The sequence below is a fragment of the Mycothermus thermophilus genome (genome assembly GCF_041956435.1).
Source record: "Mycothermus thermophilus strain CBS 625.91 unplaced genomic scaffold VTJ04scaffold_3, whole genome shotgun sequence".
NCBI lineage: Eukaryota > Fungi > Ascomycota > Sordariomycetes > Sordariales > Chaetomiaceae > Mycothermus > Mycothermus thermophilus.
In genome coordinates this window covers 702,498-727,809 of record NW_027191429.1, presented here as the reverse complement: position 1 = coordinate 727,809, position 25,312 = coordinate 702,498, and the positions used below count along the sequence as shown (strand labels likewise).

The following is a 25,312-nucleotide window of genomic DNA, read 5'->3' as shown; positions in this document are numbered from 1 at the left end:
CAAGGGTGGGACTCCATTATCCGGAGTCCTTGACCACTTCGCCTTGTCCTTCATCCATTCATGAACACCTGGAGATTGATACTCTTGCAAGAGGTTGATTGTTTTACACTTGCATGTTTCCATTCTAGACGAGGAGAAATAACATCGATCAACGAAAATATGTCCATGACATCTCAACCTTCCTACAGCTCCAGACCATCAATCTCTTCACCTTCAAGCCTTCCCGGGCATGATCGATGCGTCCGTCCCACTTCCAACTTGGTGCGCGAACCAGAGCGTGGAACACAGCCTCGTGCGGGGTATTATCATCACTGTTCACTTCGGCGTTACTGGATTAGGCGGAACAATTGGTTGAGACGCGACGATGATAAACACTTGAACTATGCGAAGTGGTTGCGCCCCCTCTTACACCGCCGCTACGGATAACTCCCTTCCTTGTAACCACCTCCGAGGCGTGTTCATCCTATTTCATACAACGCCGATGTCAACGTTTTGCTGATATTTTCACCCCCCCATATCCTGGGGAAAAGACCAGCTTCCGATCCGCACTCATTCGTTCCAACCAATGCTCATAATTCGGAGCCACCTACCCTGGATTCGGGCGTTCTTCCCTTTTCTCTATTAAATCTCACCATCCACACCCTTCAATAAGTGACCACTGTCAGCAAGAACCTACCATCTCCCTGTTGTATCTCACAGCAACCGGTCCATCCACCAACCCCTCAACACCTCGCCCGTGCAAGCCGGGCATCTCAGCATCCCTGAATCCCTGAACTTCCTGCTCGAGTCACTAAGCTCCCGAAGTCATGAGTTGGAGATGAAGGAACACAAAGAATGGGGGAACAATCTTGCCTTTGAGAGGTAAGCCATCAGCCTTGCGGTGTCTAATACCTAGGTAACTACGAAGTAGGCTTCTGACAAGTCCGTCGCCGTCAAGCAAGTTCAGGCAAGTCAACGACATGTCGCCTCTCGCACCTCCACCACCGCCTGCTCACAACCCCCCTCTTCCTTTACCTCAACGTCCTCGCGAACTCACACCTCGCCAACCCCACGCAATGACACGACCGTCATCCGCGCGCGAGGACGACGGCAATGGACGCGTGACTTGTGTCCGACAGCCCGAAAGCCGGGCTATTTCCCAAGAACAGCTTGTGGCCGAAGTCAAGGGGATCTATGCTGGCTTGATCATGGTAGAGCGCAAGTGCATTGAGGTTGTCAATGCCCAGACTGTGGGGGATGGCGCTGCTAAACTCAACAAAGATCAATGGCATGCACTGATCGCCTTGCATCGCACCCTCCTCCATGAGCATCACGACTTCTTCCTCGCGTCTCAGCATCCTTCCGCAAGCCCAGAGCTAAGAAGACTGGCCGCCAAGTATGCGATGCCAGCTCGGATGTGGCGCCATGGAATCCACAGCTTTCTCGAGCTCCTTGGTCACAACCTCCCTGGGAGCTACGACCACATGATCACGTTTATCTACATGGCATACTCGATGATGGCACTGCTTCTCGAGACGGTGCCTGCATTTGAAGACACCTGGATCGAGTGTCTGGGCGATCTCGGTCGGTATCGCATGGCTATCGAGGACGAGGATATTCGCGACCGTGAGCATTGGGCGTCAGTAACCCGCCATTGGTATTCATTGGCATCCGACAAATCTCCAACAACGGGCCGTCTCTACCATCACCTGGGCATTCTTTCGAGGCCAAATGCGGTGCTCCAACTCTTTTATTATTCGAAGCCTCTCTGTGTTGAGATCCCGTTTGCCTCCGCCCGCGAGAGCATCATGGAGCTTTTCGATCCGATTCTGGCACAGACTCCAACCCGGCAGCAGAACCGGCTGGCCCCCGTTGGGCTGAGTCTTGTCAAGGCTCACGGCATCTTGTTCAGCGGACAACAAATGAAAGAATTGGAAGAGTGCGTGAGGAAATATATGGACCATCTCGACGATGCCATCAGGAGGCAAAGTCGTCGACCGCTCGACGCTTGGTAAGTTCAGGAGAGATCTAACAAAATTCAATATACAGTCTAACACATCGGCAACTTAGTTACAGGATGGCAATCGCCAATACGATTGCCATGTGGTCGCATGGGAGCAGCGAGGACAGAAGGGGTATGAACACACACGATTCTCGAGGTGATCGCGTGGATGGCATCCGGTCTCAATTGTTGCGGGAGTTACACAACCAGTCTTGGGCAGGCTCCCAGCCTCCTCCCTCTCGCCTTCGAACTGACACTTCCCACTGGTCATTGTCCGACCAATTACCGCCTTGGAGATGGCGGTCCGTCCCTGGTGCTTGTGCCGCCGTTCTTCGTCGCATTCGCGCCGCCTTGAAACTCCGGCGATATAGGATCGGTCGCGGTGGAATCGGCTCCTACCTCTTCATCTTGTCCCTCTCCCTCCCCATCGCCGCGGCTCACGATTTGGAAGCCGGTCTCCGACATCGCCTTTTCCATCAACAATCCTGCAAGGTCTTTGCCCTCGCTGTCTTGTTCATTGTGTGTTTCGGCACGGGCGTTACAGCTTACCTCCTCGGGCAAAATGCCAATCTCGGAACAAGGCCAATAGCATCCCCAGCTGGCGGCGCGGCGAGGAGACAGACAACGCCGGATCCAGAGGCGGTTCCAGAGAGCGAGGGGCTCCAACCGACACAATCCATCCTGCTGCCGTCGTCCTACACTAAAATGGTGCTCTCTGTGGTCAGTTTTGGGAGCCTAGTGTCTTTCGTTGTCCTGTACGCCTGGTGGTTTCTCATCCACCGACCTGGGAGAACCCCCGCGTTTCTGGCCACAGCCGGAGTATGCGCAGGCCTTTTGTGGCTAGGCATTCGCTCAGCTGGAGACAAGGTTGGCAACATCAACTGGCTCGACACAGCCAACATCATTGGCTTCATCTCCATCCTAATGGGCGTTATCAGCGCCCAGTCAATGGTGGTAGGAATGCTCTCCCAGAGCCACGACACCCATGGTACTTCTCGGCGTGAGATGGACAGCATTCAAACCGACCAGGGCGAATCCCACCCCCTTACCTCTCTCAACGACCACGAGGAAAGCAACACCACCCCCATGGTTGGAAGTGGCAGGACGAGTCGTCTTCCGAGAAGCAACCTGCCTGCTTGGTTGTCGAGATGGGCCGCTCGCATCGCAGATGCTTTTGCTATCACTGAGTAGTCTGCATTTTTCCGGGAAACTATGGGTTGGGCGCGCCCACCAACTTCCAAGAGGCGTGAAGGAGATGGCGATGTGAATCCCACTCGTCCTGATTAATTACTTGGTGCAGATTCAGGACTCTGACTCCGGGACAAGGTCATCGTTTACTGCGTATTGGGGAGTTTCTCATGACGTTTACTCGAGTTTCATTAGGGAGTTGTTTGTTTTGTTTGGATAATCGTCTCTTCGTTGGGTGGCTTGACGGGCGACAGCTGTGGTCTGCATGGCGTAAGATCAAAATAGGAAAGGGATCATTTCCGGCTTCAGGACTAGTAGTATATACGCAATATTGGGCTTATATGATTGATGCATAAGTCAGGGCCATGACTGCAATAATCATGGCAGCAATATAAGCTTTGCTTTCAGATTCCTTCCCAGTCCGTAGCTTCGTGCTGATGTAACTGTACTCCGTATGATGGTGTTGCTTGACCTCTGAACACAGGTTATCTATCCCAGTGATATCCGACCAGCATCTCCAGGTGGGGTGTGCACCATAGGACAGTGGGGTGTAAAAGGAGGAAGAAAGCTGCTGGCCTGATTCGATCCGGTCAGGGACTCGAGGGCGTGGTAATATTACCGCATGAAAACCGTAATCACCAGACTGCTACTCCTACGACAACCAGCTCTCAGCCAAACATCCGTCAAATCGACATCTGGAAGTGAACATTGATCTCCTAAATGTTCTCTATGTCTCGATGCTATTATTGTTCCGAAGAGACCCGAATTTTTATGTGAAGTCGCAGGTAATTGCACTGGACCTATGCTGCAACACGACGCATTTCGATCTCCAATGTCAAAGCTGGAGATGTTTCTCCTCAGTGTCTGCGTAGAACACAGTTCTCCGTGGAATGAAGCTCAGCAGCGAAAAGGCTGTCTGACTTTGATCTAGGTACCTATTTCCCGATGTTCAGAACGGATTGAGGACAAAACGCTCGTTCCGGAGCAAGCCCGGCCCGTTCTCCACGGATTCGGCGCCCCACTTGGTCGCCTTGCCTGCCTTCGTTTTGGTCTTGGTTCTTGGCGCGGCGGCGCCAGCGTTTCCACTCGGCTGAGCCTCACCGGAAGCTGGTGGGTCCCATCGCTTCCCCCCGAGTTCTGCCAAGACAGGGCGGCCGGACGCCTTGGATCAGACACTTGGTTTTGGTTTTCAACACAGCCTCCTTTACAGACATTTTGAACGGCAGCCAAGCCCAGAGTGGTTGTGATCAAGACTTCCAGTGACATTCACCGGGGTGGAGTACGAGAGTTCCATGCGAGGTCGTAGGATATGATGATAAGAGACACAACCCTCAGCCTACAACAAAGCCACCACATGGATCTCTGTAATATCCATTGAACAATTCCTGAGTTTATTACAGCAGTTATGGAGTCAAGTTCGACAATTTGAAGGCTTTTTTTGTTCGACTGCTGCAGCCGAGCTCAACAGTCCAACGCGGGGCAGATTTCCCAACCACTCATCCGGATCGTTAAGAGCCTTGCGGGAGGGGGTGGCTTCAGAAACTGCTGCTTTTCAAGCACTTGTGTGCATTTACAATCACGCTGGCACCCAATCAATCTCTTTTTGAGCGATATGAGGGGTTGGTGACTTTATTCCTGCGCTTACCGGCGAAAGAAACGACCAGACACGTGACACTTGCATTGCTTTCATGAGCTGCTCTGCATTTAATGGGCTTCCATCGTATTTACCTCTGTTTATTCGTCAGTCAACCTGTCAGGTCCTTGGCCTCTATTGCTGGGTTCAGCCCATCTACTAAGTATTGCCCTAATTACAAATTACCCACCTAGGTCTTGGGCTTGAATGAATTGAATTCAACCCAGGTAGAAAGTGTGTTGTTATCATGTCAACGATACTTTGTCCCTTCGATTCCCCTGCAACACCATTACCCCCAGGCTGCAGCAGCAAATTTCCAGATACATGGACTTGGAGGGAGCACCTTCGCCGTTACCACACACGGCACACCAATGTCCCCTACAGCTCCGGGGGCCATCACCGCTCCGCGTGCCCCAATAAACTCCATCCGAACCATGCTGTAGAGTGGCCCGAGTAAGTATTAGTCTCCTTTAGGGCTTTGTTACATTATGACTCACTCTTGGAAGCGCGCGAATCGGATATACAATGAGCAAGCCCACATCATCGCCAAACATCCTTGCCTTGGGACAGCAAAACTCTCGGCCTTCATGGGATGGCGGTCGTGATCAGAGGCATGATGATCCTCAAACCGAGCCGGATATCACAATCGAGAGCTCAGTAACATTGCTGACTCTGCCTGCCTAGCTCTCCGTATTCCCAAATCATCCACGGAACGCCCCGCTGGTCATCTTCATTTCTTTCATGGGATGTAGCGACGATATTTGGCGGTCAAAAACTTCAAGAACCAGTCCTGAAACTGTGGACAACCGGGCCTGAGGTTCAATCCACCATATCCCGCTCCAAAGCCACTACGTTCGCTCCTCCTCATGAACATCTCGGCTCCCTTGAACGACTTGAAATGTCTCCTCATTGGTGTGCTGAGATGGCCAACCTTTTGCAACAATTCGAGAGCCACCAGGCCCAGAAGCGACTCGCTGGGGACATGTTGGATAAAAATGAGGTTTTCAAACACATCGAGCATACAGAGCCAGCTCACATCCCGAGACATTCTGATCACGAACGGAGTTTCATGGATGGACGGATGGTACTAGGTTCATCCCGTGGATCTTCGGAAGAACAGCCCCTTGATGTCGGGGACGTTGGAATAGCCTTCAAGCACGTCAATGAGACAAACAATGAAGTGCTGTGGGGAGAAAGCGCTTGGCGAGATATCCAATGGTGGGTTGAAGAAGGGGAAAACCGCTCAATGCGCTTTTCTGGCACCAAGGTCCATTGGGCAACAGACCCTTACCTCCCTCCTCTGCTAGGGGACACTGCCGGTCAACAACCCTTCCGGTCGCGACTTGTGCCTGGTCCCAAGAAGCACACAGTTCGACTCCTCGTGATTGAATACTTCGTTGCTTTCTCCATTCTTTCGCCAATCGTCCTTGCCCTTGGTGACTTGGAAGCGGTCCGCGAATCCAGCAACGTTCCGTACCTCATCGCCAAGGTCCTCGCTCTCAGCATCTCAGCTATGGCGTCGTTCAGCACTGGAATCACCGCTTATCTCCTCGGGATTAGTAACGATCCCTCAACAACGAAACAATCGCCGGACAACTTCTGCGCCAGGCTGGTCCTGCGCGTGATAAGTGCTTTAACCCTGATGGCTTTACTAGCCGGCTACGCCCTCTGGTTCTTGAGACTACGGCCTGACAAGGCACATGCGTTCATGGGAGGAGCTGCGTTGTGTGCGATTGTTTTGTGGCTGATCGTGCGCGGAGGAGAGGATTCTGAGACAAACCAGCCCATGTGGCTCGATATGGCCAACCTCATCGGCTTCGCAGTGGTGACAGCGGGTATCCTCAATGCCGAGTCAGGGCTATTGGGCGCGTTGGTTTCGAGGAATCAGAGGAGGTGCCCTAGTGGTGCGATTGTTGAGCAACGGGACAGCCAGCATTATGATGAGCAGCGGGCACCCGGTCATAATCGCCGCGATCCTGAGCTTGTCCCCATTCGGAGAATAACAGCCGTGGACAACGAGAGTTCGACAGATTCTCGTGCGCTTGAGCCTCCAGAAGCCACCGCAACTCTCCATACGAATAACCCCACAGTCTCTGGTGGAGGGGTTGGCGGAGCAGACACTGATGCTCGGATCAATCTTGGTAGATACGGAGAAAGGAACGGGATCTACCTCTGGCTTGGACGCTTTGCTGATGTGATCTCTGTAACTGGTTTCTTTTCCGGCTCCTAGTGAGGCTATGTCAAAATGGAGTCGTGTAGAAACAAGACAACTGCACATAGAAGCACTTTCAACATTAAACAAAGGCAATCTCCCAACTTCAAACTTGACATGTGATTAACGCTTAAGTACCGCCATCCAACCTCAGTTCCCACTCCAATCAGGTGTACACACTCTCCGTCCACTGATTGACCTGCAATCCCTTCTCTGCCATAGGCGCGTCACACAGAAAATGCAGCGGCATCCAAACCAAATGACCTCGCACAGTATCCAGTTTCTTCCGGACCTCGTCTGCAGGCCTCATACGGTCGAAGATGTGGCCCGGCTTGACTCCGTGGGCGGGCATGAAGCCGTTGTAGTCGTCAAAGGTTTTGACTGTTGCTGGTTAGCTTGCTGTGGTGACACTCACTTGGGCGATCCCTTCAGTCTTCGCTGACAGAGATGCCCAAGGGATGTTAGTGCTGGATTGGAGGGAGCAGATGAACTTACCATGATCATCCGGATCCGCATGGAACAGTTGCCTAAACACCAGGGTGTTTTGAGTGGCTCTCTCGGTCCACATCTTCCAAAGCTCGTCGCTCAATGGATCCTGCACCAGTTTCGCGTCTTCATCCTCCTTTTCTCCATTCTCAACCCCCTTCCCCTTGCCTGCCACATCTCCTCCCTCCTTGCCATCCCCACCCTTCCAGCCAGGGGGCATCGCCTCCTCCAACCCCTCCGCATCCAACGTCTGCGGCTTTATTAATCCAAGATGTTCCCTCCACAACTTGGTCCTCAAGTCCATAACCACCCTTCCAGCTTGATACTCCTTCCCGTCCATGAGACTCGCCACCTTATCCTCGTCCTCGATCACCACGCTGATCTCTGAATCCCTGTTGCCCAGCTGGGAGCGATCATTCAGGTTCGACGAGCCAATGACCATTACCCTGTCGTCGACGATGAGGACCTTGCTGTGGATGTAGAGCTCTTCTTGGATCCAGGAATGGATTTCGGATTGGAGCGGGTCGTCCGGGTCGAGCGGGATGAGGGAGATGGGGCTCGAGGGTGCGGTGTCGGGGCCTGGAGCGGAGCCGTCTGTGGTTGCGGTGGTGGTTGGGGATGAGCTGGAGGAGGAGGAGCGGTGGTTATTCCAGGGAATGGTGGAGAGGCGGGGTTGGTGGGAGAGGGCGTGGTGAGAGACGGATGAGTAGGTTGGGTCGTGAGGAGGAGGGGAAGAGGAGGATAATGATTTTGTGCTGTCGGCGGCGGTGTTGCCCGACGATGGGGCGCCCAGGTGGCCTCCGTTGTGGTCGACGCCGATTCCGGTCGGTTGGGTCTCATTCGTTGGTCTTCGAAGGCCATTAAGCACTGCTATGTGTGCAGCCTCTTTCTCAGCCTGGCCATTGGACGTATTGTGGATGGCCTCGGGCATGACATCCTCTTCCGCGGCGCGTTGGACATCCTTGTACTTGACACCAGTCTCCTTTTCCTTAGCGGTCACTTCTGGGGTGCGGTTCAACCTGTCGTAACTGCGCAGGTTGAAGAAGAAGATATACTTTGCTGGATCCACGCCCTCCTTGGCGATTTGCTGGAGGATGCTGTGCTCTCCGCGACATATGGACTTGTACTGGTAATCCATGATGGCTCGGGTCCCGATGGCAGCATCTTCTCGCAGATCTCCGGCAAAGCCAGGAACCGCCGGAAGCAGGACAATAATTCTGAACTTGCGGTTTTCCTTGGCAGCCCGAACGACGGCATCGACAATCGCCCGGCCGATGGTGTTCTTGATCGGGTCCTGCTGGTCGCCCGTAGCAGTGATGAAGAACTGGTTCTCGATGTAAACATAGTGTTGCGCCGAGCTGATGATCTCTTTGTAGGCGTTCTGGATCGAGTGTTCTGTCAAGATTCCGCTGGACCAGTCGGCGCTGGAGCGTACAATCTGCGCGCGAACGGTGCCGTGGAGCTTTTGTGGATCGCCATTGAACTGAGTTAATGCGGTCTTCGTCTGCAGCGGCGACAGCGGATGGACCATGTACCCGCCAACGGGGAAGGAGGGTCGCTGGACGCCGACGAGATCTTCATCCTCGCCCTGACGCCCGCGCAGCTCGAGCCATTCAAAGCGCGAGTCGCGCTTGTACTTGTCGCGCTTGATGAAGTTCCAGCGAAGGACAAAATGCTCCGCGATGTCGTAAACGCAGGGCCCAACGATGCCCACGGACACGTCATGCCAGGGCATACGACCAGACTCAGCCTTGTCAAGCTCGTTGTTGCTCCAGTCATCGACGTTCTTGAAGTCCATGACGCGGTTGTTGTTGAAGTCCTGGCCCGGCCAGACCTCGTTGTGGATGTCTTCGGGATGCATGTCGGACAGTGGATGCTGGTGCATGTCCCACCGGCCGAAGCACAGGTCCATGCCGCCGAGGAAGGCCAGCTCGTAGTCGATGACGATGAACTTCTCATGATGTGCCCAGTACAGGGTCATGTCAGCGGCATTTTCCAGGATGTTGTGGTCCGGATGGCGCATGACTTCTATGTTGCCGTGGCCGGGAGACCCTTCCGGGCACAAGGCTCGGAGGGCATTCTTGGTGTGGACAGAGTTACACGCCAGGGCTGCCTCGACCTCACGGTAGACAATGACGTAGATTTTGACTCCGGCTTCTGCGCGACGTTTGAGGATTCGGTCGAGACGCCATTCTTGGTTGTAATATGGAGGACGGCGAAGGAAGAGTTCAGGGGACAACCACCAGTCTGCAATGTAGATGGTTTCTTTTGCCTGTTCAAGGGCCATGGACACAACCTGTGGGCAGCATCAGCAACGGTTGATTGACATTGGAGTTTTAAGAATGTTGTTCTCACCCAGAAGTAGTCTCTGCCATCAACATAACACTTCACAATGTTTCCCTCACGCTCAGGGAAGTAGGACTGGAAGCGATGGGACTCGCTGATGCGTGTACGTTTCTCGTCGGTGGCTTTTTCATGCTCCTCGTCGTGCCGGTGCTGGGGGTTGAACTGGGGGGAGATTCAGGGTTAGGATATCTACCACTGTTGTTCGTGAGAGCGGGTATCCATACCAGATTTGCGAACTTGCCGATCTTGTGTCTGTAACGGTCAATTGATGTTGAATGGACTAGTAGGGGAAACATTGCCAGAACCTACTTCTGGTGGATGAAATGGACTTTCGCATCGTGGAGGCGTCGACTGTGGGAAATCTTGTCCTTCAGCCCACGGAAGGGCAGCTTGGACGGCTTATGGTGATGCCCCTTGTGGGATGGTTGTGATTCATCAGATCTGCCCATCTTGTGCTGAGCTCGACGGTAATCGATCAGGTATCCAAGATCAACAGTCGGTGGAGAGATTGGACAGGGAAACAATTATAAGTACCTGACTCCATCAATTTGGGTTTGGTAAGTGCACCAAGACCAAGTTACCATGCCTTGGTCAATTGCTCAGGGAACCATTTAAAAGTCAAATTTTAATCATCTGATAGCTACATGCCCTGGCATTGCCGGCTTGACTTTTTTTGTTCCCTGCTTGACCTGGCTGGTTGCGTCTCGAGCGTCATGGCTCACATCCAAGGGGGTCTGGGGTACACGCAGCGTGACGTCATGGGTTGTTTAAGGTTCAAGCCGGGGTGCCACGCATCAAGACTCGCGAGGCCGATGACGATCCAGACGAGCTGTTGCATTATAGAATACGCGGTAGAGTGGAGTTGAAGTTGCGATATTCAGACATGCCCATCTTTCTCAGCCTTTCATGAGCTCTTCACAGTGTCAAGGAAGGGCTCAGCGTTCCAGATTGCAAGGGTACCTTAGGAAAGACAGCCATCCGTACAGGTATGAATAGCCTGAGCTTGTCAACCACAAGATAGACATTTTCGCAAATACAACCGGGAAAACCACACACCATTTCAAATGCAGGGGACTCTTCTTACAAATAGAGCAAATGTTTATCATCACCAGCCAAGTATAAATACTTCACATAATCGTGGAGTTGACATCTCGTTCCATTGCTGGGGTTATTATGGGTGACTCAAGTGTTTCCGTGTACTCCGTGGATGACAGGTTAATACGGAGTATGATGACACAGTCCCACGTTTGTAAAAATATCAAAGATGCGAACACGTGCATTGAGCAGCCATGTGTGCCTCGGAGAATCTGAGCGTTTGACATGCAAGTTTCAGAGTTCAAAACCAAAGCTGTGTCTTGGATTGAGGTGCAAAGACGTCAGATCCGAAAGATGAATTCCCAGACCAGGCCAGCTTTAGTTTAGCGTCTTGGCACCTCGCCGCCCTTGTCAGGGTCTCGTTCCAGGGTTGCGCTCCGCGCGGCTGCCCCTCGTCGCAGCTCGTGTCCAGGTGGCAGGGCGGGGGCGGGGTTGGGCCCAGAACCCCAACGGTCTCGTCTCGACTGCGACCCTGAATCAACCGACCTTGAACCCCTGACCGCCTCCTACTCCGTATATTCCGCCCATCCATCCATCATCACGACCCAACAACCCATCCGGATTCCATCCGCTCGAACTTGTTCCATTCCACACCCTCCTCCTCTCCATCCCCTCCTTCTCTCTCCTCCCCGACACCATGGCGTCCACGGCGGTGATTCCCGAGGGCGGCACCATCCTCGACACCTTCAAGGGCACCTTCACCAAGGTCCCCATCGACGAGTCTAAGGGGAACGCCGTCTCGACGACCGAGTTCCTCGAGGCTGCCGAGTCCCTGACTACCATGTTTGGTACATTCACAACCCATCTCGTCACCAGCGCGCTTGGGGATTCCGAGCAACTGTGGAAAGGCGCACCGACTAACATGACGCGTCTAACCTCCAGATCTCCTCGGGTCCGTCGCCTTCTCGCCGGTCAAGAAGGACATGTTGGGCAACGTTGAGGTACGCTGATGACTGAATCGACCTTCCCTGCCATAGCCTGCTTTGGGCACCATACACTGACGCCCTGTCTTTCTCTCCACGCAGAAAATCCGCAAGAGGCAGCTGGCTGCCCCCCTCGAGTCTGAGACTCTTCAGGACCTTGTCCGCAACGAGCTCAAGGCCAAGTCCCACACGGCCACTGAGGGCCTTCTATGGCTCGTGAGGTGCGCCCACATCTACACCACCTCTCTACTCCCGAGTCCCCCTTACAAATAACTCCCTAACACCATCTCAACAGAGGTCTCGAGTTCACCTGCCTCGCCCTCACTCAAAACCTGGCCAACCCCTCAGCCGAGCTGTCGGACTCGTTCCGCGCCGCGTACGGCGACACCCTCAAGCCACACCACAGCTTCCTGGTCAAGCCCATCTTCAGCGCCGCAATGAGCGCCTGCCCGTACCGCGCCGACTTCTACTCCAAGGTTGGCTCTGATGAGGCTAAGGTCCGCGAGGAGATGACCGCATATCTGGCCGCGCTGGACAAGATTGTCAAGATTCTCAAGGCGTTCCTCGAGAGCAAGGAGGCGAAGTGGTAGAGGGGTTAGATGTGGTGGTGGTCATGACACTCACATAAGGAGGAATCTTTCCTGGACCTGGGTTTTGTGGTTCTGACAGGTTACAAACACACTAACGACGAGGGTGTGGTTTTTGAGGGCCTTTTCTTGGCCATCGAGCTGATTGTGTCCGTGTCTCGAATATAACAGTCCTTGTTCTACGCTGCACACTGCGATGACCTCGGCATCTAAGATCGAGTGGGTCCTGGATGTCTCAAGCAGGGAGTCGCTGTGCCCATATCGTCATCACCAGTCGGCGACAGATGTACGTCGTACGCCAGGAGTAAATTTGGTCATGGAAACCGCAGTAATGTGCGGCTTCGTTGGTCCTACACGCCAGAATGGTTGGTCCGCACGCGGACTCGAGAGCGTTTGCGTTCCGTGTTCCGTACGGAGTACACAACTGCCATTATCCCAACGCTGCTGTGAGCCTCATGCGCAGGCGTAGTGCATGCGTCAAGGCGGGCCCGATTGGTGCGTGTGCGTAAACATGCATCAGACGTGTCGGCGGGCGTCAGCGTGGGGCGTGGAACGTGCTGTGGTGTAGCGGCGCACGCAGCGGCGACATAGCAAACTCTGACGGCCGCGCAAACTGCACGACATGGCAGCACGTTCCCGAGTAATGTTGACTTGAGTGTACTGGGTAGCTCCAGTCAAATGCCGAACCCACGCTGTTTTGTCGAGTTCGAGTCATGCCGGTGATGTTGCTGATGGATATGTAGAGCTCTTGTCCTTATTTGGCAACCAACCTAGTATGCGGTTGGTCCCTGCACTCATCTTGGCCTCGGTGAGTTGTCCATCGGGTTGAGCAGGTTGTAGGGTGAGGGGTATGACAGTTAGGCAGCATAACGAGGCCTACGACTAGTGTAGCGGGAGTGAAGCCATGCACAAGGAATGGCTCAGCCAAATCCAAGGTCGACGTGACCGAAGGATAAGTCGTCGTCGGCAGGCGGATGGCAGCAACGAAGGCGGCCACTGACGATGACCAGCAACGGATATATGTGGAAGACGATTGAAGATTGGGACACAAACGATGCAACTAGATGCTCCAGCTGCCGAGGATGAGGAGGCTGCACCCAACTTTTAGCTCTGTCGGGTGCGCCGCGCCGCCCTGTGATGTGTGATGCGTGATTTCCGGTTGGGGGAGTTGATTGCCCTGGTGCTTCGAAGGCCTGAATGGCAGATGATGGTCCAATGGCAAACTTTTACCCAGGTTCCAAGTTTGTTGGCGTTTGGGGACAAGACATTGCAGGGCGCGGGACGATCAGTTGCTGATTGACACGATCCCAGGATCTGCTTCCTGGGCATCGGAGGGCTGGGATGCCTGATCGTCTGCCTGTGTGCAACGGTTTGTGGATAGGACATGCCGATGCTCCCGAGTCTTTGAGGTCTGAACTCCGGGATTGGCATGAGGTTGAGTACCATGTAGGTTGTTGATAGGATTCTTTTGGAGCTGTCGTCCGAACTCGACATGACCTTGGGCCATTCAGGTTTTTTATGGGCTGTCCTAAGTTGATGAAAAGGAGGATGTTTTAAGCAAAAGTCCGTTTGTCGTTGATGTCTGAGTCCCGGGATTGGATTTCCATCTTGTTGCCGCTGCCCGTGCAGCGCCCGCCTTCGCCGGACCAGCCCTCTGCCCCACAAATCCCCCGCGACTTCCCGCCGGACAAGGTTATTCCACCCCCCAACCGTCCGTGTCAGCGCCTGAGCTCGTCGGCTTCTGCTTAGCGTCATCGCCTGAGTTGAACCCACCGGTTCTTCAGGCCATCCATTCCCGCCGCCAGGCTCCGCCTTCGCCAACTTCAACCATCATCACACCACTCCCGACCACACTCCCTAGACCCTCCGGCGCCCTATCGGCCCTGCCACCACCGCCACCACCACCACCACCAACACCGACGACAACGACGACGACGACGACGACGAAGAACAATACCCGCTCTCTGCAACCCGACCGCGTACCCAACCCGACCGACCCGGCATGGAGTTGTTAGAGCCATCATTAGACATCAAGGCGACAACATCGAGGAGAAAGGCCACCAGTAAGCCCAAGTCAAAAAAGATCGACTCCAGGAAAACATGGAAGTCCAGGTCGAAGCGAGTAGCCTCGTCGGTGCCAATATTGCGCCTTCCAGCCGAGATCGTCCTCCTCATCGACGAACTGCTCGACTTGCCTAGTCGCCTCGCCCTCTCCCGAACGAACCGCCGCTTCTATTCTCTCATTAACCCTGTCATCTACCGCGACAATGTCCGCCTTGCGGGAGCCTCATCACTGTTCTGGGGCGCCGACAACGGCCTCCTAGGAACCGTCAAGCATGCCGTCGCCGCGGGGGCCGACATCAACGCAACCGGTCCGCTGCCGACAAAAGCGACTCCCGAGACGCCTGAAACCAACAATACCACCCTCCTGTTGAATCCCAATGACCACCACCTTCACCACCACATCATCGGCCACAATGACGTAGTAGATATCAACCCCGACATCGAGTTGCCCGCCGACATCGAGACGCAACCAGAGCCCCGCCTCCAGCAACCATCATGCACGCCGCTACACCTGGCTGCTCGCAATGGTCATCTCGAAATCGTGGAATGGCTGTTGGATAATGGCGCCGACATTGATGCTCCTTCATATCGCGTGTGCGCCTGTCCGTCCATGAAGGCAAGCCGCCACCCGTCACGCCGCACTTCAGACTGGCCACGATGGAGAGCATTGCACATAGCCATGTGTCACCAGGAACGCGCCGTCGCGGAGCTGCTCATCCACCGCGGGGCTTCACTGAGCCTGGATGCGAACCCTGGGCACAACCACACCGCCCTGCATTCGGCCGCCGCCAATGCGCTTGTCCCTGTCATCAAGCTGCTCGCGATCAACGACATCAATCTCGATGTGAACCAGCGCGATGCATGGGACAATACGGCTCTCCATTACGTCTCCGGGATTTGGCTAACACGCGACTCCCTCGAGATCCGCAATACTATCGCGAAGTTGCTGGCCCTGGGGGCCGACCTGGAGGCCCACAACGACGACGGTCACACCCCACTCCTCAACGCGTGCGCTCGCGGAAACTACGCGGTAGCCCAGCGGCTTGTCGAAGTGGGTGCGAACCCGGACCCCCACCGTCATATCCCAGGCTTTCGGGACTGCCGGCCACTCTACTACTGCCTGCTGCATCGCGCCGAGTTCTTTGACGTCGATAACGCCCCCGTCAAACATGACGAGTTTGAAGGCAACCGCATCACCTTGATCAAGGCCCTGGTTGATGCGGGGGCGGATGTCAACGCTCGCTTTGACAAGCGGGGCCACCGGAGTTGCACGCCGCTCATGCTTGCCTGCGAACTGGACGAGCCGCGGGCGGTGGCTGCCTTGATCGAGTGCGGAGCGGAGATCCATGCGCAAGATCGCAGTGGCCGCACTCCGTTGTGCTATGCTGTCAGTGTACGAGTCGACCATCGGAGTGAAGTACCTGAAATTGCCGCCATCATGCTTCGTCATGGCGCCCGGATGGATATCGAGCAGGATCCTGCGTGCAGTCCACTCGACACCGCGATCAAGCACATCCGCTGGGCCGAAGACGAAGTGCTCGAGGCCATGTTGAACGTGGCCGACAGTACGAACCTCACTCACCGCAAGTTGAAGGAGGCTCTCCGGCACTGCGCCTCCACCGGCAACCACAAGGCCCTTCGTCTCCTGCTGCGCTTTGCGGACCGCGTCTACCGCGTTACCAATGCCGATCTCAAGGATTACATCTGCCGGATCATCGAGCAGAGTGATCCCTGGAACCAGGTCGACACGTTCAACGTGGTCATGGAGTTCGGCCGCCAAGTGTTCACCAATGAGGTTCTCTTGCTGAAGACTATTTTGCAGCAGAACCGTGAACTCAGCCTGGCGGTGCTGGACCGTGGCGTCAATGTCAGCGGCCCCCGCTTCCACGGCGGCCAGACTTACCTGCACCTGGCCTGTCAGTGGGGCGACACGGAGGTGGTCAAGGCCTTGCTCGAGCGCGGCGCCGATGTCGACGTCTTTGACCGCGAGTTGCGCACCCCGCTGTCCATTGCTGTTCAGGAGAATTTTGTCTCGATCGCCATAGCGTTGATGAAGGAGGTTGCCGACCCCTACCTCGTCCCACCAGACGATCTCCTGCGTGAGATTGCGTTGGAGAGTGGTGCCGAGGAAGAGGATGTCGAGGTTGAAGTTAGGGTCATGAAGCGCCGATTCCTGACGGCCTTTGACATCGCCATCCGTGACGACCGCGTGGAGATCCTCGAGGACATGCTCTCCCGCTTCGCGTTGCCCGAGATACCCCCGGGAACGAGGTTCAGTTACGTCCACCGCGCAGCACAAAACCCGAATCCGACCATCCTGAAACTCCTCCTCGACAAGGGCGCCGATGCGACGGGCGGCCCCAACTGTCCTAACCCCCCGGCAGAGGTCCTGATCAAGAAGGTTTGGGAACAGCCCAGGGTTACGGAGACGGCGGTCGCCCTGCTCAAGACGGCCAAGTTGCTGCTGGACAGCTACTACGACGAGTCGCCGCCGTGGCATCTCCTCAAGGAGATCGCCGTGTCTGACCGCGGCGAGGACGCAGACCCGGAGAGGGCCAAGCTCAGGAGGCTGGTGCTGAAGGAGCTCGGCGTCACCTGCAAGTTCCCTAAGCCCGGTGAGCCCGCGATCCCGGGGATTCGGGACACAGACGAGCCGTCGTTAAGTATCAGGGGTCGGCACTCGCCGGAGTTTCTGGAACGGGTCGGCTTGAGGGTGCCGACGGACGACGACGATTCCGAGGTTGACTTTTACTGATCCAGGCGCGATGAGGATGGGAGTGTTGGTTGGAGTGGTCAATGGTTTGCGGCACTTGTTTGAGTTTATGGACTCGATCCAGTTTCGGTACGGCTGGGCGGGATGTGTGGATTTTTATGACTTTGTCTGGCCTTCATTCGTCCTCACCGCCCATCTGAATGATGGGCCCTTCCTTTTCTTTCATTTCACTTTCTTTCCCCATTTTCCTTTTCCTAATACCCCATGTTTATACATACACTTCCCAGGAAAGGGAGGGCTGATGATGGACTGTGATGAAGGAGGTCAACCCCACGCGAGCGACTTGGCGAGGTTTTCGTTGTTATTGGGAGACGGCTGGGAGGACTGGCTGGCTGCTACAAGATTTGGCTTTGGCATCTGAAGAGCGGGATGTCCACCTGGCTGAAATGTGTCTGAGTATTATGGTTGAGGATGGGTTGGGCGCGGGTACAAGGTTCAGGGGGGTTTGTTCGGTGTATAAGGTTCGGTATGTTTAGGTTCCGGGTTTAGTGCTGGGCTCTTTGTAAGGAGAGACAAAATTTAGGTCCTGAGGGTACTGTATGAGTGATAAACGTGGGAGATGATCAAGAAGCGGATGGTCTGTGTCTGTCTGGCTCTCATCCTTGTGATAGCCTTATGGAGATGACAGTTCGACCTTCTGATATGTGCGAAAAACGTAGGAGGTGCCTGTACTTATTGATTTTTCAATACAACCAAAAATATTAACAACAAGGTGTTGTAGTCACGAAGGATGGGCCAACCTGGGAAAAAAGAATTGTAGCAAAAAACATCGCCAACGGCGAGACTCGAACTCGCAACATTCAGATTGACTTTGGTAAGTCGTAAAAGTCTGACGCGCTAACCGATTGCGCCACGCCGGCGTGTGATTAGGCATTCCGGAATCGGTGCTTATGTTCCCAGTTCCTAGTTTGCGGGTCCCACCCGAGCTACCCATCCAGCGGCCCCTTTTGTTTGGTTCCGCCCAACCCCTTTTCGTCACCATCAGTGATGAGCGCGATTCCAACTAGGTGTTGACCTCATTCCACATGGGGCAATATGCGTAGGCCATTTATGTTCTGTTTTGTGCCTATCACTTCATTTCAGGAATTCGGAAATCGGTTTGCCAGTCGGTGCTGAGTGCTTGCTGACCTGATCAAGATCCCAAGTCGAGACCGGCAACACACGGCTAACGGCGGGCAATCAGTTGTTATTGACATGTAGAAGCTGCTTCGTAGACATGACTGTCTTCGCTGTCTTCAGCACCTCAGGTAAACAGTTTTTACATGTTTTCCAGCATCTTGAACCCTGAAATCTCCCGATTTCCTTCCCTTCAACCGTGGTGATGCCCAGGTTGGTCACCGCGACCATTGTCCTCATCCTCCTCAGCATGCGCTGCAAGACTAACCAATTTGTACGCCTGCAAGGCAAGTCAGCATACTTCTCTCTGAGTACTCTGAGCTTGAAGACTCACATTCCACCCCACCGTAAGTTTCGTGATCCTCTTTCCCGGTGGAGTGCTCGTCGCTACCTCAATTTGCGGTGCCGGCTGATCACCAGGGTTCTACCCAATCCATTCTGTGGCACGTGGTGACCCTGACGGCCCTGTCAAGAACATCAGGGCTTGAATGCTGCGGAATATTCCTAAGGCCCCCCTGTCCTCATGCCTCAAGTGTGTGATGATTACCCAGATGTCCGTCACCTCAACCATCTGCTCGAGACCGCAAGTGTGGTAGCCCAGGCGGATGGTCTTTCCGTCGGTGGTGGTAAATGCCAGGCCGGAGATGTCGCATGGGTAGTAGTTGGTTGAGACCGCTTTGCACACGGTGATGCTTGCCAGATTGCGCGGGATTGTGATGGTCTGGGTCAGGATTGCGGGTACGCCGGTATCGAAGACGAGTCCTGGAGGGGATCGAGACTGAGAGGGGTCAACCTCTAGTGCAGATGATACAGGGTTAGTGGTCGAGGATTGCGAGCTGGTGCTTAGATCAACGGTTTGTTCCACCGTTTCTGGCCCTGGGGCGGACGATTCCTGCAGTGGCTGTGCTGACATATGCGTATCGGAGTTTGTCGTTTGTTGTCCCGATGTCGAAGGTAATCCTGGCAATGGAGCCGAAGGGGTAGGCGGAAATATTAACGTTGGATGCGGCGTCCACATCACCGCCGTCCCAGGAGGGATTCTGTCCGGGTCGGGGCAGGCGTCGAAGAGTTCTAGCAAGCCACAGACCAACGCCCACACCCGTTTCCTGTTCCAGTATTCCGGTAACATCCTTTTGTGTACAGTCCGGCGGTACAGCCATCGCCAATCGTGCGGGAATACATGCCGGCTCTGTTTCGAGACCTCCAAGAACCAGGCTCGGGGGCCGCTCCTTAAAGCAAACCTGGAAGCCCAAAAGTGCTGGGAGTCGAAGACAAAACAGAACGCTCGCGATGCGAGACGGAGGTTCAAGGCATCTGATGTGGGCAGAAGGTTGGCAATCTTCTCAAGCAACTCCAACGGACGTTTTGTGGCGAATGGATCTGAAGTCTTCACTTCGGACTGCGAACACTCGGGTCGATCCCCGTTCTGCGACCTGTGATCCGGGTCAGGAGGGTCTTGGGCATCTTCCCTGAGAACCCAGTCAAGGTTGGTTTCGAAGAGCGGGCATTGCTGCTGAAGCGCAGCGAGCTCTGTCAATTGCTGCTGGGTCACGGAGCCGCCGTGCACTCTGAGGTGAACCTTCTCTAGACCGTACTCCTCATCTGCCAAGGATCCAAGCCCAGCCGGCATGGGGATCTTGGTGAGGAGGGTGAACAATTTCCTCCATATGGATGCCTCGCAGTCGGTGGCTTCCTCAAGGGCGCCCCAGCAAGAAATATGGAACACGAAGCCATGCCGTCCGTTGATTCTTGGTTGCTCTGCGACGCCGAATTGATATGCATGTGGAGTGTCGTCGTCTGCATGACCGTCGGGAGTGTCATGATCCTCGGGGTCAGGAGACGCAATAAAGCATCCTGCGCTTGGTCCAATTTCTGAGTACCACCCATAACCCGTCAAAGTGATGTTTCCATCCTCGTCGGAATACACTGTGTCAGAGATTAGCAAACTCACCCAACGCTGAGTCGGAAGATCATATTATCCTTACATCCACGGAACAAATTCCTCCACGGCCACGGATCGCCGTCAAAGGGCCCCTGGGCTTGCCAGTCGGCAATGAGATTTCCACAAATGCTGCAGGGAGCCTTGATCCGGGGCATGGTATGACAATGCTGTACTGCGCTGAACACGCCAATACGCTAGGGATACTTGGTGAGGGAGATGACAGATGACCAGAGGTGAAGAGAGTCGCTGACTGGAGTGATTCGCTGAGCTTGGTAATACTCGATAAGATCGGGCACGACAAAAGCTTTGAAGATCCGGAAGAGCAGCTTTTGACACCAGAGATAGGTAAGATGGTGGGAAAGAACAAGGCAGTCAACCCGGGCTTCTCTCCTTCTTCAATATCAGGGGTGTTTCCAAGCCAGTCAGATGTGATTCACAACACGAAGGGAAGCCGGGACCAAGAACAACAAACCGCTCGATTCTCGACATAAGACGCGGCTTTTCCATCACACGTACCCCTTGACGGGTTCAACCTTTTGCTTTAGTACTGACATTCCTGAACTTCTGATGGTCAAGCCAAACTTCCCACTTTGCCTCCAGCCCTACTTCAGGTTCAAATCTCTTTCAATCCCTCAATACCTTCTCCCCAGACGGCTTTGCCGTCAAACCCCACCACAACCTTGGACTGCGCTCATCAGCAACCTAATCAGTTCTCGGCTTCGACCGACTGGCCGCGCCCTCGTGACGCATGCCTTCGCAGCCGGTCAGACGGCCCGCAATCTCTTCCGCCCGGCCATACCCGCTCTTGGCCGGGTCGCGATGCTCGACAGCAGCCTGAAGAGAGGCCCGAGCATGAGCCTTCTCCTGATCGCCAGCTTCACGCCAACTGCGGGATCCGGTGATGCTTCCGATCGCGCTCTATGGAAAGGTGAGAGTGAGATTATTAAAGCGGTAAGGCAGGCTGTGGAGGGATGGAGGAGGTGGAGAGAAGTCCAACTCGCCGATTGGACATTGAAATGAAGAAAAGATGTCACGGCCTCAAGTGACTGATGGGCTCACCTCAGCCGCGCCCTTGATCCATTCAGCATGGCCTGCCAAAAGGCCGGGTTGTTGCTCAGGTTGCCTCGGTTGCCCCTCCGGGTTCTGGGGATTCTGAGGGGTTTGGGTGTTTTGAGGGTTCTGTGGGTTATTGGAGGCCGACATGCTGGCTAATGTTCTTCACCTGGTTCAAATGCCCGTGTTTCTCAAGTGTTTCTTGGATTGAATATTGTTCCAGTTTCGTCGTGTGTTTGGCATTGGAAGGAAAGCGATCAGAGCGGGAGTATGTCAACCTCGAGTCATCATTTTAAATGACGTCATGTCCAAACGGACTCTAAGGCCTAGTGGTGTTGGATCGACGGGACAGACTCATGGAATCGAGGCCAGGCTTATCCTGCGTGTCAATAACACGGTGTACAACGGGTTGAGGTGCAGTGCTCGTCACGCGAAGTGTCATTAACATTCCCTGAAGTAGCCTCCTTCAAGTCAATATGGCAAAGGCGTTGCAAAACAGACGAGCATAACAAGCCGCTCATTTGTGTGAATCTCTCAAGCCCCTGAAAGTACTGCTTGGAAGGGAGGTTGCCGACCGGCAGCGAGACAAATACCTATCAGATACCAGGGCGAATACATTGCGCTTGCTGCTACACAGGTAAACGTCTGTCGACAAGCCGGCGTGGTTTATTGGCCGCCAAAGACGTTGTGCAACCGCAACTCGATCGACTGCGTTGAGAAGCATACCACAACAGCAATGGAATGTCGATCCCGCGCTAGGATATGTTGTCTTTCCAGGTCCAGAACCACTCGGTTTACCAGTTCACTCCCCGAGATCAAGCCACCAGATAACATGCCGTTGAAGCAAAAGAAAACGGAAAGCAAAGTCCGCAGCGAAGACTCTCACCGTAGTCTTTGGCCCCCCACGTTTGTATTTAATCTGCAGGCATCCGTCCCGTCGGAATCGGAACCATACGGATACCTGCAGTGATCATCACAAGACCAATTAAGGACCAGACGATATAAAGAACGCTCCTATCAAGGGACACAAAACGTGCCAGTGCTCCATGATCTCGAGACATTCGGAGTCTGGGCTTCTGTCACTCTGACATTAAGAACGTTAGAGTCTGGGTCGATGGAATGTCATGGACATTGGTCAATTTATTTCACTACCACTGGCTGTTGAAATATTATTTAAGACCTTTCTTTGAGAGTCCCTGAATCTCACCTCATCGTTCACCCATGGCTGAGGATCTCACAGGCCGTTTCTCTGCTCCCGCACCACTCAGCCCGGAGCGCTTGGCTTTTGAGATTGCAAACGAAGATGGTTGTTGTGAAGACACGGAGCTGTGGGCTCAGAGAAACAAAGGTTTTGGCGGAAAGTCCATGCTTATGAACAAGACCTCTTCAATGAACTTGATACCGACCACGGCAATTCACCAAACCGAGCCAGAGCAAAAGTTGGCAGCGACGACGGCGTTACCTGATCCTGGCTGGAATATTGAGACACTATGGGCTCGGCGGTTGCTTTTATACGGCCCGCAGCATAATGTTGAAAGCCCCTGCCCAATCTTGTGGACACCCCCTGAATTGACAGCTTGGCCTGCCGAAGCTGGAGTTCAATACTTTGAATTTGATCCCTTACACACATTATGACACCAAAAACGAATCCGTTGATGGTGCCACTAGTCAGTGCACCCTATATAGCGTCTCCGACGTGTAACACTAATAAAGTCTGGGAACTGTTCAATGTATCCCAGGCAGATTTGGATTCGATGGACCATGAGAAAGCTGTGTCCGCAAATACGAGAGATGACGTTACTTCAAAGATTACCCCTGTTTCGCCGGATAGACTGCCCCTTCACTTTGTTGCCACCGAAATGGATGACGGACTCGATGGGCTTTCTTAACTGGACAGACCACACTGTCGACCCCTTGACATTCACTCTGGTCTTCGGTGCTTTTCGGTTCGAAATGCAGCTCGCACCTCTCCATCAATCTAACGGTGGGATCATGGAAACGCAGTGGGCTATGGTCAACATGAAAGAAGCAGAAACGGCGATTCGTAAGCAAAGCGCAACGAACGAAATGCTTGACCCTCTCCTGATAAGACGGACCTACGAGGAACCTCTCATCCAGATATCCAGTGAGGCATTCCATTGCCTTCAGTGAATGAAGGTATGTCCACACATACTTAATATCTCAGGAGAAAACCCTGCCTCGTATCATCATCAAGACCGAGCTATTATTAATTTGCTCATTCAATACTCTGGGAGACAGACCGGAAGAGAGAAGCGGCTACTTGACGATGCGTGGGCTCTTTGGGACATGATGGTCCGAGCACCGTTTGTCATTTGTGGCCACTTCCAGGGTGACAACGGGGAGAGTTACGATATTGGCTTTCAACCATGTCTGTTCTTCCAGCTCCAACACGTCTTCTGCATCTACTTCGCACGCCAGTCAGCAAGGATGTGGTGACTAGTCTATAATTACACCAAGCTGGTGGACCATTTACCTCGCTTTGCTTTTCCTGCTGTTGACAGTCCAGGGGATTCATGACATCGCTTCTTGGGTTTCTTCCTGGCATTCCTTCTATGCATCGATGGCGAATACCACGTTAGGTCTACCAAAAGAGTTGGATATCAGTGCGATTGTTGAAGAGACGAGCCACGTCGCGGAAACCCTCTTGATGTTTTTCCACCACACAACCCCGGGAAGCATGCCATTTCGCTTAACACAGGGGGGTAGGTGACAGGAGCTCGCCGCTCTTGGGTTGGAATTAGAGGATATCAAGTTCCTCATAGAAGCTGAGCGCCTGGTCAGACTGAATCGTAGGTTATTTGCCTCTGGCAAGAATGTGTGACCCGTAGCTAACCTTGTGTCTAGAAGATCATTGGACGATGGGGCGGCTCGCAAATGTCAATTACAGCCCGTTCTTTTGGGTTTCCCAGCTCTATGACTTGAATTGGCAGCCTACTTGGAGGGGAACAAAGAAGAGAGAGGTGATGAATGTTTCCGAGGAAGTGCATCTTGATGAGGTCCCCGCATCCTAGGGGGTCTTGCTGCGTTTTCCACCTCTGGAATTTTGGGATGTGGATTGAAGTGTGGCCGAAACACAACAGATCAGTCAAGATCTATCGAACATCTCGGGGGAGGATAATAGCGAGGGTTCGTGAATGAAGCGCTAGTCCATGCAAAACTGGGCGTCGCTTTGGACTTACTCGAAGATCATCAAGTCCTAAGTTGACCTACTCGACGGTCATTACGTGTCGTTGAGGTAGGCTGGGCTCAAGGAGTATTGGATTAATTATCCGAGAATACCAGAATCTCGTTGAATTTATCCTGGCGTGTTGGTCCGTATGAGGGATGGCTTGCAGCCTTGTTGCAACGGATTGAACACCAGTATGGTAATATGATTGAATGTTTGTCTATTGGCATGAAGAGCAAGACAGTCGTATGGTTCTTCGTACTTTCGGACAGTTTGTATGCATCAGCATGCAGGAGGGGTGCCTTGTGGAGCGCGGACCGCGTCATAGGTAAATAAATGGCCCCGCCTCCATCTTTGATCTACAACCTCGGTACCTTTTCTGCAACGCGACTCTAAACTTAGTTGCCGGTGACAAAAAAATCACGTATCTGATTGGGAAGACCTTTTAGTCCGCCGCTATTGCTTGCAGCCTCTTCGGTCAACGTGCGCTATGTATTATGGCGTGATACGGAACTCCGTCATTCAGAATATGCACATACAGTCTTACTAATAGCTCTTGACTTCGAGGACCTTCGACATCATTGCTTGAGGCTTGGGTACGTTGTTACTCCTGATAGCCCGTCTGTCAGCGCAGGACGGTTATTATTCAACTGGCAGCTTCATGTGAAAATGTGTTATTTTGGGCGGTAATAGTTCTTGTTCATCCCACAGATCTCACCCAAGATC

The 25,312-nt window shown here is 53.8% G+C and overlaps 10 protein-coding genes and 1 non-coding gene across 11 annotated transcripts; 5 read left to right on the top strand and 6 right to left on the bottom strand.

The window, feature by feature from the left end:
* Positions 1 to 817: 817 nt before the first annotated feature.
* VTJ04DRAFT_4366 (uncharacterized protein) lies at positions 818 to 3,172 on the top strand (the record flags this gene model as incomplete). The annotated part of the gene is made up of 3 exons (XM_069362368.1): positions 818 to 861; positions 938 to 1,990; positions 2,050 to 3,172. 3 exons carry the CDS (start codon positions 818 to 820, stop codon positions 3,170 to 3,172), a joined length of 2,220 nt encoding a protein of 739 aa, XP_069219322.1.
* Positions 3,173 to 6,048: 2,876 nt separating this feature from the next.
* On the top strand, positions 6,049 to 7,032 carry VTJ04DRAFT_4365 (uncharacterized protein; the record flags this gene model as incomplete). Its single annotated transcript, XM_069362367.1, has 1 exon — positions 6,049 to 7,032. One exon carries the CDS (start codon positions 6,049 to 6,051, stop codon positions 7,030 to 7,032), a length of 984 nt encoding a protein of 327 aa, XP_069219321.1.
* Positions 7,033 to 7,180: 148 nt separating this feature from the next.
* VTJ04DRAFT_4364 (uncharacterized protein) lies at positions 7,181 to 10,295 on the bottom strand (the record flags this gene model as incomplete). Its single annotated transcript, XM_069362366.1, has 5 exons — positions 7,181 to 7,395; positions 7,510 to 9,796; positions 9,856 to 10,008; positions 10,071 to 10,098; positions 10,156 to 10,295. 5 exons carry the CDS (start codon positions 10,293 to 10,295, stop codon positions 7,181 to 7,183), a joined length of 2,823 nt encoding a protein of 940 aa, XP_069219320.1.
* A 1,283-nt stretch (positions 10,296 to 11,578) lies between these two features.
* VTJ04DRAFT_4363 (uncharacterized protein) lies at positions 11,579 to 12,454 on the top strand (the record flags this gene model as incomplete). Its single annotated transcript, XM_069362365.1, has 4 exons — positions 11,579 to 11,729; positions 11,824 to 11,882; positions 11,967 to 12,085; positions 12,160 to 12,454. The coding sequence occupies 4 exons, from the start codon at positions 11,579 to 11,581 to the stop codon at positions 12,452 to 12,454; spliced, it is 624 nt and encodes a 207-aa protein (XP_069219319.1).
* Positions 12,455 to 12,484: 30 nt separating this feature from the next.
* Positions 12,485 to 12,769, bottom strand: VTJ04DRAFT_4362 (uncharacterized protein; the record flags this gene model as incomplete). The annotated part of the gene is made up of 2 exons (XM_069362364.1): positions 12,485 to 12,660; positions 12,742 to 12,769. 2 exons carry the CDS (start codon positions 12,767 to 12,769, stop codon positions 12,485 to 12,487), a joined length of 204 nt encoding a protein of 67 aa, XP_069219318.1.
* A 1,684-nt stretch (positions 12,770 to 14,453) lies between these two features.
* Positions 14,454 to 17,270, top strand: VTJ04DRAFT_4361 (uncharacterized protein; the record flags this gene model as incomplete). Its single annotated transcript, XM_069362363.1, has 1 exon — positions 14,454 to 17,270. The coding sequence occupies one exon, from the start codon at positions 14,454 to 14,456 to the stop codon at positions 17,268 to 17,270; it is 2,817 nt and encodes a 938-aa protein (XP_069219317.1).
* A 67-nt stretch (positions 17,271 to 17,337) lies between these two features.
* On the top strand, positions 17,338 to 17,649 carry VTJ04DRAFT_4360 (uncharacterized protein; the record flags this gene model as incomplete). The annotated part of the gene is made up of 1 exon (XM_069362362.1): positions 17,338 to 17,649. The coding sequence occupies one exon, from the start codon at positions 17,338 to 17,340 to the stop codon at positions 17,647 to 17,649; it is 312 nt and encodes a 103-aa protein (XP_069219316.1).
* Positions 17,650 to 18,058: 409 nt separating this feature from the next.
* VTJ04DRAFT_t48 lies at positions 18,059 to 18,148 on the bottom strand. Its single transcript has one exon. It is a non-coding gene; the product is annotated as a tRNA-Lys (tRNA).
* Positions 18,149 to 18,597: 449 nt separating this feature from the next.
* VTJ04DRAFT_4359 (uncharacterized protein) lies at positions 18,598 to 20,501 on the bottom strand (the record flags this gene model as incomplete). The annotated part of the gene is made up of 4 exons (XM_069362360.1): positions 18,598 to 18,684; positions 18,952 to 19,240; positions 19,646 to 20,330; positions 20,390 to 20,501. The coding sequence occupies 4 exons, from the start codon at positions 20,499 to 20,501 to the stop codon at positions 18,598 to 18,600; spliced, it is 1,173 nt and encodes a 390-aa protein (XP_069219315.1).
* Positions 20,502 to 21,048: 547 nt separating this feature from the next.
* Positions 21,049 to 21,549, bottom strand: VTJ04DRAFT_4358 (uncharacterized protein; the record flags this gene model as incomplete). The annotated part of the gene is made up of 2 exons (XM_069362359.1): positions 21,049 to 21,264; positions 21,406 to 21,549. 2 exons carry the CDS (start codon positions 21,547 to 21,549, stop codon positions 21,049 to 21,051), a joined length of 360 nt encoding a protein of 119 aa, XP_069219314.1.
* A 2,127-nt stretch (positions 21,550 to 23,676) lies between these two features.
* VTJ04DRAFT_4357 (uncharacterized protein) lies at positions 23,677 to 23,978 on the bottom strand (the record flags this gene model as incomplete). The annotated part of the gene is made up of 2 exons (XM_069362358.1): positions 23,677 to 23,822; positions 23,894 to 23,978. 2 exons carry the CDS (start codon positions 23,976 to 23,978, stop codon positions 23,677 to 23,679), a joined length of 231 nt encoding a protein of 76 aa, XP_069219313.1.
* Positions 23,979 to 25,312: the final 1,334 nt, after the last annotated feature.